The sequence below is a fragment of the Mustela nivalis genome (genome assembly GCF_964662115.1).
Source record: "Mustela nivalis genome assembly, chromosome: 4".
In the NCBI taxonomy this organism is placed as follows: domain Eukaryota; kingdom Metazoa; phylum Chordata; class Mammalia; order Carnivora; family Mustelidae; genus Mustela; species Mustela nivalis.
This window is the reverse complement of record NC_139023.1, coordinates 81,760,124-81,770,555: the sequence shown is the minus strand read 5'-3', so window position 1 is coordinate 81,770,555 and position 10,432 is coordinate 81,760,124. Positions and strand designations below refer to the sequence as shown.

At 36.2% G+C, this 10,432-nt stretch overlaps 1 protein-coding gene across 2 annotated transcripts in view; it reads right to left on the bottom strand.

The window, feature by feature from the left end:
• Nucleotides 1–5,325: 5,325 nt before the first annotated feature.
• Nucleotides 5,326–10,432, bottom strand: part of MFSD8 (major facilitator superfamily domain containing 8) — a 36,814-nt gene continuing 31,707 nt past the window's right edge. Inside the window, exons 12-13 of one of the 2 annotated variants that reach the window (XR_014310880.1) lie at nt 9,171–9,435; nt 5,326–6,773 (exon numbers count right to left, since the gene is read on the bottom strand). Coding sequence is in view for 1 of the 2 variants with exons in the window: in XM_082727572.1 (XP_082583698.1) it covers nt 9,229–9,435 (207 nt within the window). In the remaining variant the exon portion in view is untranslated. Of the gene's footprint in view, nt 9,436–10,432 lie in introns of both variants that reach the window. The other variant, XM_082727572.1, reaches the window with a different exon arrangement.

Genomic DNA, 10,432 nt, shown 5'->3' with positions numbered 1-10,432 from the left:
GAAAAAAATTTGTTTCTTTAATATAAAGAGACTATTTTATATAGAGAGTCTATTTAGAGACTGTGTAGAGACTATTCATCACTTTGTTAATATAAGATTTTACTGTTGTTGCCATGGGACTGAAAAGTGTGTATATCTATCTATCTATTAATACATTTTATTAGAAAGTTTAAACATATGATAAACTTTACAGAAATGTTCTGTAGCATTTCTTAAGTTCTAGGATCAACTAATTGCATCCCAATGGTACCATTTACAATGTATATTCTGAATTTTCCAAAAGCTCTAGAAGCATGATTAGACTTAGGTTTAATTGGGGTGGGGTTAGATGGAGAGGGAAAGGCACAAGAATAGTTCTTAGCTGGTACTGTTTTTACTACTAGGAACGTATGATAACTTGTTGCCTCTTTTTGTGATACTAAGATTGATTAGTAGATTCAGAAGCTGTCAGTGTCATGTATGCATTATAAAGTTCTCAATGAGTTTTCCATTCAATGATGACTGCTACTTAGATTCATGATTTCATTAGGAATTACAAGATGGTGACATTTCTGTCATTCCTTTTGAATTTTTGTTATTGATTAACCAGAAATAAAGAAGATACAGAAAAGGCTGGCACAAAGCTTCATTTTTTCCTTTATTTACTAGTTCTCAGAATAAAAAAGAGTTTGTACTCTAGAAACTACCAAAGGTAACTAGTAAGGTGTTTGGTTTTGGTATATTTGTGAACTCAGACTTTTTTAAAATTAATTTTTATTGTGACAAAACAGCATTTTGGGGGGCTCCTAGGTGGCTCAGTGGGTTAAAGCTTCTGCCTTCGGCTCAGGTCATGATCTCAGGGTCCTGGAATCAAGCCCTGCATCAGGCTCTCTGCTTGGCAGGGACCCTGCTTCTTCCTCTCTCTCTCTGCCTGCCTCTCTGCCTACTTGTGATCTCTGTCTGTCTGTCAAAGAAATAAAAAAGAAATAAAATAAAATAAAAATAAAAAATAAAAAATAAAAATCTTTTTAAAAAATAGCGTTTCTTCTAGTTTTTGCTTTATAAAAGTTATTGATGTCTTATTGATGACACAAATATTAACATTTTCTTTGTGATTGTAACACTTAGCATAATGAAGTAACCTTTTTATTCCTTTTTGCTTGAATTCTGCCTTGTTAAATCAAGATGTTGACCCTTGCTTTCTTTGAATTAGCATGGCCTGGAATATTCATACTTAGCATTTTATTTTTAACCTTTCTGTGTCTGTTTAAGGAATGTCTCTTGTACACAGTTTAGTGTTGAATTTCTTAGCAAAAGAGATGAAAATATTTTTTTCTCGTTAAAGATGAGCCTATTTGGGGTGCCTGGGTGGCTCAGGGGGTTAAGCCGCTGCCTTCCACTCAGGTCACAATCTCAGAGTCTTGGGATCGAGCCTCACTTCGGGCTCTCTTCTCAGCAGGGAGCCTGCTTCCTCCTCTCCTCTCTCTGCCTGCCTCTCTGCCTACTTGCAATCTCTCTCTGTCAAATAAATAAATAAAATATTAAAAAAAAGAAAAGATGAGCCTATTTGCATTTATTTATTTATTTATTCATTAATTTAACAGAAAGAGAGGAAGAGCACAAGCAGGGAGAGCAGCAGGCAGGGAGAGAGGGAGAAGCAGGCTCCCCTACAGAGCGGAGAGCCCAATGTGGGGCTCAGTCCTAGCAGCCTGGGATCATGACCTGAGCCGAAGGCAGACATTTAACCAACTGAGCCACCCAAGCACCCCACCTATTTGCATTTATTTATATGACTGATTTGTTGGCTGTTCAAATGTCAAAAAAATATGTTCAAGTAATTAGTAATAGCATGGAAAATATGAATAATATTAAAGTTCTAAGAAACAAAATTTAAATTACTTGACTCTTTTGCTTAAAATCAACTGACATTATATCTCTTTTTAGACTTTTTATTGTTTCACTGAATTATTTGTCTCTTTATGCTGAAAACACTTTTGCACACTATATCTTCATATTAAATCTTGAAATGTATTATTAGTATATATCTTCCAGCTTTCTTCAGGATTATTTTGATGTGCTAGGTCCTTTGCATTTTCATCATAATTTAGGAGTCATCTTCTCAATTCCTACTGGGTTTTATTGTGATAAACATTAAATATATAAATCAATTTGAAATAAATTAACATCATAATAGTATCATATAGTATTCTTCTGAGTCAGTTTTTCGGGTGCTTGGGACCTGAAAGTACAGATACTTTTTATGCGCTTGTTTGAGTTTTATTTTAGCAAATTTTTCTTGTATTATAGTCCGTAGATTTTATTCTGTTTCATTGCTTTGGCTATCTTCAAAGACTTCTACAATATAAGTTATCTGTGCTTAGTTTTTATATCTATCACTGTCTATGGAATGATTTTAATCTCTATTTCTGTTGTTTTAATTTTTCTTTTGTCTTTTATTTCCCTTATGAAGTTATCTGTGGCATCTTATTTACTCTTATGTTCCTTCTAATTTGATCTTTATGTTGAGATTATTTTTTAAATTTCTTATTATCTTCTGAGCTTTGCCAGCAATACTTTCATACCTGTATATTCTCTTATTTCTCAATATCACTGAGGAATTGCCTCATTTCCAAATATGATTTATGTCATTTTTTCAAGTTTCCATTATTTCATAATTTCTTTCTGCTCATTTTATGATATTTAGGTTTTTTGTGTTTTATGGGTCGATCTATCTGGCATGCCTTTGTTGTAAGAATATCATTTAATTCAACTGTACTATTTTCTTGTTCCTCCTCCATATTTATTCCATAAATGGCACTCGTATATCTAGCTGTTCGTGTCAGAATCCTGGAAGTCATTGTTAGTGTTTTTTTAAGATTTTATTTATTTAGGGGCGCCTGGGTGGCTCAGGGGGTTAAAGCCTCTGCCTTCGGCTCAGGTCATGATCCCAAGGTCCTGGGATTGAGCCCCACATTGGGCTCTCTGCTCAGGAGGGAGCCTGTTTCCTCCTCTCTCTCTCTGCCTGCCTCTCTGCCTACTTGTGATCTCTGTCTGTCAAGTAAATTAATTAAAAATAAATAAACAAATAAAAAGATTTTAATTACTTATTTTTTGAGAGAGATTGAAAGAATGAGTGGATGGAGCAGATGCGGACTTGATCCAGGGACCCTGGGATTGTGAATGCAGCAAAAGGCCGGATGCTTAACCGACTGAGCCACTCAGGCACCCCGGAAGTCATTCTTAACACCTTCTTTTACTTTATCTAATCAAACTAATCAAACTCTACTTCTGAAATATATTTTGATGCTGTGCTTTCAACTCCCAGTTCCACCGCCAATTCCCTAGTCCCAGGTCACCAGCATTACCCATCTGAACTACTACAGTAAACTGCTTGTCTCCAAACATCTACTCTTGCCTCCTGTGTATCAGTCAGGGTTTTTAGTTGCAAACATTAGAATCTAATTAGGTAAGCAGAGAATACATTTATTAAAGGGTATTGGTACACAGAATATCTAGGAGGGACAGAGATTCAAGCTTTGCAGTTAGGCCCAGTGCCTAAATCACTGAATGTAGGAGCTGCCCCAGGAAAGACATTGCCACCCCTGCTCAGCACAGATCCCACAGCCATGCTGATGAAGTTATGGAACTAGGTTCTAGAAACTCTGCCAGTGATTCTCCAACATTTAACTGCTGAACTTGCTCTTTCACCGAAGTCAATTTTTCTCATGTTTCCCACTTTCTCTTTTTTTTCTCAATTCCTTATGAAATCTCACATGAGTGTGTGTGTGTGTGTGTGTGTGTGTGTGTGTGTCTGCATGTGTGTGCAAGTTGGGGAGGGACAGAAGGAAATGGAGAGAGAATCCTCAAGCAGACTCCCTACTGAGCCTGTCACAGGGCTTGATCCCATGGCCCCAAGATCATGACGAGCCAAAATCAAGAGTTAGATGCTCAACCAACTGAACCACCCAGGCACTCCTAACTTGGATTCATCTATAGAAAGTAACTTTCCCTCATCAATACTTGATTACCCTGAAGTTTAGATATGCAAAATGCAGAATAGATTCTTGAATCTATTTTCTGGTTTTCAGAATTAAGAACTAAAACCCTAGAACCTCCAAAAGGGACCAATGGGTTTCTTATTTTGTTTTTTTATGTATTTTTTTAGATTTTATTTATTTACTTGACAGAGATCGCAAGTAGGCAGAGAGGCAGGCAGAGAGAGAGGAGGAAGCAGGCTCCCTTTAGAGCACTGACTTGATTGGTAGGTCTGAAGAAGCTGAGTACAAGCAACTTCATCTACTTTCCACAATGGCGCATATAATATTTTCTGATTGCAATGATGTGAGAACAGTTGGGAGGTGCACATATAGTGGATAAACATTTCTATTTGTCAGCTCAACAGACCTTTGTTAGGTGGAAACTCCTCTTCTCCATTCAGCTTTAAATCTGCTTAGTCTATGTAATTAAGTTGAGCCTGACAGTTCTTCCCCTCCTGTCTCTTCAATGTACAGACGACTGCATTCCCAGAATGGATGAACGATCCAGGCCTGGGTTAGTAGAGGATTCCATTCCCTGTCCATCTGGTCAGTTCACAGATGGGTATGCAAGTTAAAGTTGGCAACTTTGAGCCTTTTCTGATACTTCTGCCAGAACCATTTTTCTCTGGTATTGTGAATTACAAAGATGTTGCAAACTTGGGGCTGCCCATGCTCATCTTGCCACAGAATGGAGAGTACCCGAAAATAAAGTCAAACATGTAGAACTAAAAGAAAGAGAGTCCTGATGACATTCTTTGGCCTCCTAACTCTAACCGTGCCTAAAGTTAGAATACCTCTTACCACTGGAGACCTACTGCCTGAAGTCTACAAGGCCTTGCATTTTCCCTCTGTAGCCTCAACTTTCCCTCAGTCACTATACTCCAGCCACCTCAGACCTATCTGTAGTCCCATGAATGCCCCAATATCTTACCACTTCCAGGGGTTTTGCACTTGCCTTACCTTCAGCCTGAAATGCACTTGTCTCACTCTTCACCAGTCCAAACCATTCTCTCCACCAAGCCTTAGTTAATCATTACATCTTTAGAAAAACAGTCCCTGACTTTCCTGTTCAGATCAGATCCCCCATGAGTCACGTCACCTTCATAGCTCCCTATACTTCTCTCACATCACCCTTGCTTCAGGCATAATCATTCGTGTAATCACTTCATTAATTAATTTAAGTCCCACAAGGGCAGGGGCTCTGTGTATTTTGTTCACTGCTTTATTCCCAATGATGACACGGTGATTGGTACATAATAGGTACCCCTTGAATAGGTGTTGAAAGTATGAATAATTTTAAGGCTTAAGATACAGATACATAGTAATTTTTTATTAGAAAGTATACTTTCACAATGTAAAATACATTAACTTACAAATAAATCTGTAGTCAAAAATGGTACTGAAAATATCCTCTCACAATAAGTTAATCTATTCTTGAGTAGAAGCCGATAAATAGTTTACACTCTCCAAAACAAAAATTACATACAGATCTATTTCATTTTAGGCAAGATAACTGGGGGAGTTTGAATGTAGGCCAGCTTAGCAAGGTAACATGGAGATGCCTTGTGAAGTTATAAATCCCTTCAAATATAAAAATCCTTTAAGATTAGGTTTTCAAAAACTTACCATTCTGAAATACAAACTATTTTCAGCAATTTTTCATATCTTATGGTCCCCTGTCATCTTTTTCAACTTAGACTCCGCTTGTCTCACTCAAGACCTTAACTAGTGATTTTTTCCTCAAGTCTGTCTCCCTGCCCTGACCTCAACCCCATGTCACTTCCTCATCTTCTTCTATGCCAAGATGTGTGGTGGTATAATCACCCAGAAAAGAAAGCACTCTTACTAAAAAGAAAGGTGTTATTCATTTTTGCAAGTTTATCTGAATTATAGTTTATCTAAATTATAGTTTATCTGAATTTTATTTAATATTATAAATCTTGGGAAGTTGGGAAACTTCTCTATGTCATATTCTTGCACAGAAACAGTCTACTCTGCTAAGATAATAGCTCCAGTTAGTCGGGTTCAAATTACATTTTTCAAATATTTCTGCTAATATGATTCACTGGTATACCTAACTTAATTTAATGCTAAAGTACACAATTAACTGCTTTTGCAACTTTCTGGGCTCTTTTCCCCACTATAACAAATTTGGTGGTTTAGAGTGTGGAGTCTAAAGACACTTACTTAGACAAGTGTCTTAACTTCTCTATACCTCTGTTGCTTTATCTGTAAAATGGGACTCACAACAGTATCTTTGCTTTATAAGATGGCTGTGAAAATTAAACTGTATATTACATATTACCTGCAATATGGAAAGAATTCTCTTGTTATTTCTATCATATACACTATCTAAACCAAGGGTGGAGTTCACTCTTTAGGATTAGAAGTTACCCCAAAAAATGTAAGACTGAGGAAAGAGCTGCAGAACATCAGGAAGAGAGATCCCAGGACTTGACCAAACAGCCAGACACGTAACTATGGTTCTGATAAGTCTAACTGAAGTGGTCTTGCTAAGGGAGGTGGAGATGAGACAAAACAATCTCTAAAATTTAATCAGGATAATTTCTGTCCGATTAAGCTTTCTAGTAGAGCTAAAGAAGTTGGATATAAGAGTACAGCAAATTTCAATAGCAAAAAAGCTGAATAGTCTGATTTAAAAATGGGCAGAGGAGGGGCTCCTGGCTGGCTTAGTCCATATGGCATGCAATTCTTGATCTCAGGGTTGGGAGTTCAAGTCCCACATTGAGGATAGAGCTTAAAAAAAAAAAAAAAAGAAAGAAAAGATTTTTTAAAAATGGACAGAGTTTCTAAAACTCTGTGAAGTTATAAAAAGACATTTTTCCAAAGGACATATATATGGCCAGCAGAGACATGAAAGGATGTTCCACATGAGTAATTCTCAAGGAAATGCAAATGAAAACCATAATGAGGTATCACCTAGCACCTTGAAAATGGCTAGTATGAAAAATACAATAAATAACAAGTATAGATGAGGGTGTGGAGAAAAAAGGAACCCTTGTGAACTGTTGGTAGAAATGTAAATTGGTGCAGCCACTGTGGAACACAGAATGGAAGTTCTTCAAAAAATAAAGAACTACCATACGGCGTGGCAATCCCTCTTATGGGTATATATCCAAAGGAGATGAAGGCAGGATTTCAAAGAGGTATCTGCACTCCCATGTTCACTGCAGCATTATTCAGAAAGACAAAAGACAAAAGATAAAGACAAAACAGGGAAAAACCTAGATGTCTATCAATGGGGGAATGGATAAGGAAGATGTGTGTATGTAGTGGAATATTATTTAGCCATGAGAAAGGAGAGCCTTCCATTTGTGGCAACATGGATGGAACTTGAGGCCATTATGAAATCAGTCAGAGACTTATATATGAAATCTAAAAGAGCTGAGCTATTAGAGGCAGAGAATGGGTGATAGTTGACAGGGGCTATGGGTGGGGAGAAAATGGGGAGATGTTGGTCAGAGAACTTCCTATTATAAGATAAATAAGTTCTGGGGATTTACTCTATAGCATGGTGATCACAATTAATAATGCTGTATTTTATACTAAAAAATTGCTGAGAGTAGAACTTAAATGTTCTCACCACAAAAAAGAAAGGATAATTATGTGATAGGACAGAGGTGTTAGCTAATGCTACAGCGGTAACCATTTTGCTATATATAAATTCATCAAATCAATGCATTGTACACCTTCAACTTACACAATGTTATATGTAAATTATATCCCAATAAAGCTGGAAAAACAAACAAACAAAAGATACAGGGAGAAGATATATCTCTACAGGCCAAGGAGAGAGACCTCAGAAGAAACCAACCCTGCTGACAACCTTGATCTTAGGCTTCTATCCTCCACAACTGTGAGAAATAAATTTCTTTGTTTAAGCCAAAAAAAAAAAAAAAAAAAAAGGAAAAAAACACGAGAACAGTAAACAGTATAAAGTGCAGATTATAGTGTTTACTTAATTACTTTGAGATCTGAAAATAAAACTTAGAGTAGGAAACATTTGGTAAAATATTTAGAACTATTTTTGCATTTTTTGGTAATATTGATCATCCATTTACATAATTCTATACTATTCCTCTTATCAGCATTCAACATATGTAGAGGTAGAAATGTATACATAAGAGAGTGTGATTTAGCCAACTTCAAGTAAACTCAGTAAACTGATAGAGATAAGCAATTTTACTTCAAATATTTATTAGCCTAGCTAGACTGGGGTTGTCATGGCCTATGCCAACTTAAAATTCTGCAGTTCTGAATAGCTGCACATAGTTTGAAAACTGTTGTGTCTTCCCTGTCACTACCAAGAGATGGGAAAAGTAAATAACTGAAGTGAAAGTTTTTCTCCAGAATTTAAGGGAGTTGAAAAATGCCAGTAATTTTAATACACAGTTTGCTGTTCAGTATATGTATACTGTAACACACTTGGCTCATGTCCCTAAAGTGAGTTATTATTAGTAGTACTTGAAATAAAATTGTAATTAGTCCTACTAAAGATAGTGTAATTCATCTTGATCTCTTACTCCTCTTTATTGCTCAAGTATTAGCATTATTTGTGCTTACCTATTAACTTAGGGGTTACTTAGTGAGATCCTGAACTAAAACAGGACAAAAGGTATAATATTAAAAATAATGACATAGAACATCAGGTAGAACAGCAGGTCATGGTAAACAGAAAATTTAAGACTCATGATTTTTATTTCATAGGAAATTTGATAATAGAAATTGCATTTTTAAATAAATAAATAGTAGGTATCTTCAAACAGAGATACTTCTATTTAGGTAATTTCTATAATTTCTTTTTTTTTTTTTTTGGTTATAGGTAATTCATACAGAACTCTCCTTACGATTTCACTGCATATTTTCTCATTATTTTAATGACACTTCTGCAGTCTAAGCTAAAAGTACAACTTCCCATTTATAAACCATTGTCCATTCACTCATGAGTTCATGCACCCCAAAAGAGATGTTATGATAGAATATTGTTTGAAAGAAGGGAATTATGAACCAAGTGTTTTACTATTACCTTACTATTCCCAATTACACATTGAATTCCCTGAATTATTCAAGGTATGTTCTTGTTATTCAAAATATACAATATTTGCAGCCTGACTTTTGGAACCTGACCCATACCAGAGCCTTGGAAGAGGAAGTCCCATATCAAGTACTTTCTATTGCAGAGTTAGTTACATTACTCTTGAATCCTTCCATGCCTTACAGAAAAAGCAACGAGTCTTTTGTATACTCCAACCAGGAGCAGGATGGTAAGTACCACTATTCCACACACAAGGCTGAATGCCCATCGTGGGCCCCAGGAAGTATAGAGTTGGCTGATGAACACAGGTCCAAGAATCCGGGCTGCACTTCCAGAAGCTGTTAACCAGCCCATGTACACACCCTGTGGCAGGGAGAGGGAAGGAGAAGCCAAATGATATTCAGGTTTAGCTATTTTAAAAACAGGATGATATGACTACTAGTATTAGTACTACTACTACTAATAATGATGATACTACTATTAGCAAACTATAATAAACTCACAAGAATCACTTTCTCCATCTTTGATTTTTGAATAAATTAAATGCCTCTGTATAAATACAGCAAATAATGAACAATAAACTTAATTGATTAGTCAGTTTAAGAAAAATATAGTAGTATAAAGGGACAAACTGTCTGCTAAAGTCCTGGAAACAATATAATTTATTTTTTTCATTTTTTTAAAGATTTTATTTATTTATTTGACAGGCAGAGATCACAAGCAGGCTGAGAGGCAGGCAAAGAGAGAGGAGGGAGTAGGCTCCCCGCTGAGCAGAGAGCCCGACGTGAGGCTCGATCCCAGGACCCTGGGATCATGACCTGAGCCGAAGGCAGAGGCTCTAACCCACTGAGCCACCCAGGCGCCCCAACAATATAATTTATTAATTATCCTTTACAGGCAACATTTATTTTATACTTCCTATCTTCCAAACACTGTGCTAGGTGTTTTACATGTATTGTTTCCAACATTCACAGGTTTCTGCAATTGGTATTGGATAATTAAATTTATTAAATTAAATGGGGATGCATTTAATAAACAAGGAAGGTGAAGCCCAGAAAATTCAGGCAACTTGTCCACAATATTTGAAGGCATGCTTGGCTGATTCCACTATACCACTTTTCACTATACCAAAATGTCATTCTTCCAACTACTGTACCCCAAATAATCTACCTAAGAATATATAGTGCAGCAATTCTTTTAATATCCTCAAATTGAAAACTACCTAACTGTCCATCAATGATGGATTAAGTAAATAAATTATGGTATATTTAATGAATGGGATGCTAATCAGTTGTTTAAAAGAATAAGGTCTTATATCAAGTAAGATCTTATAATGAGAACATCTATAAGCACTAACATG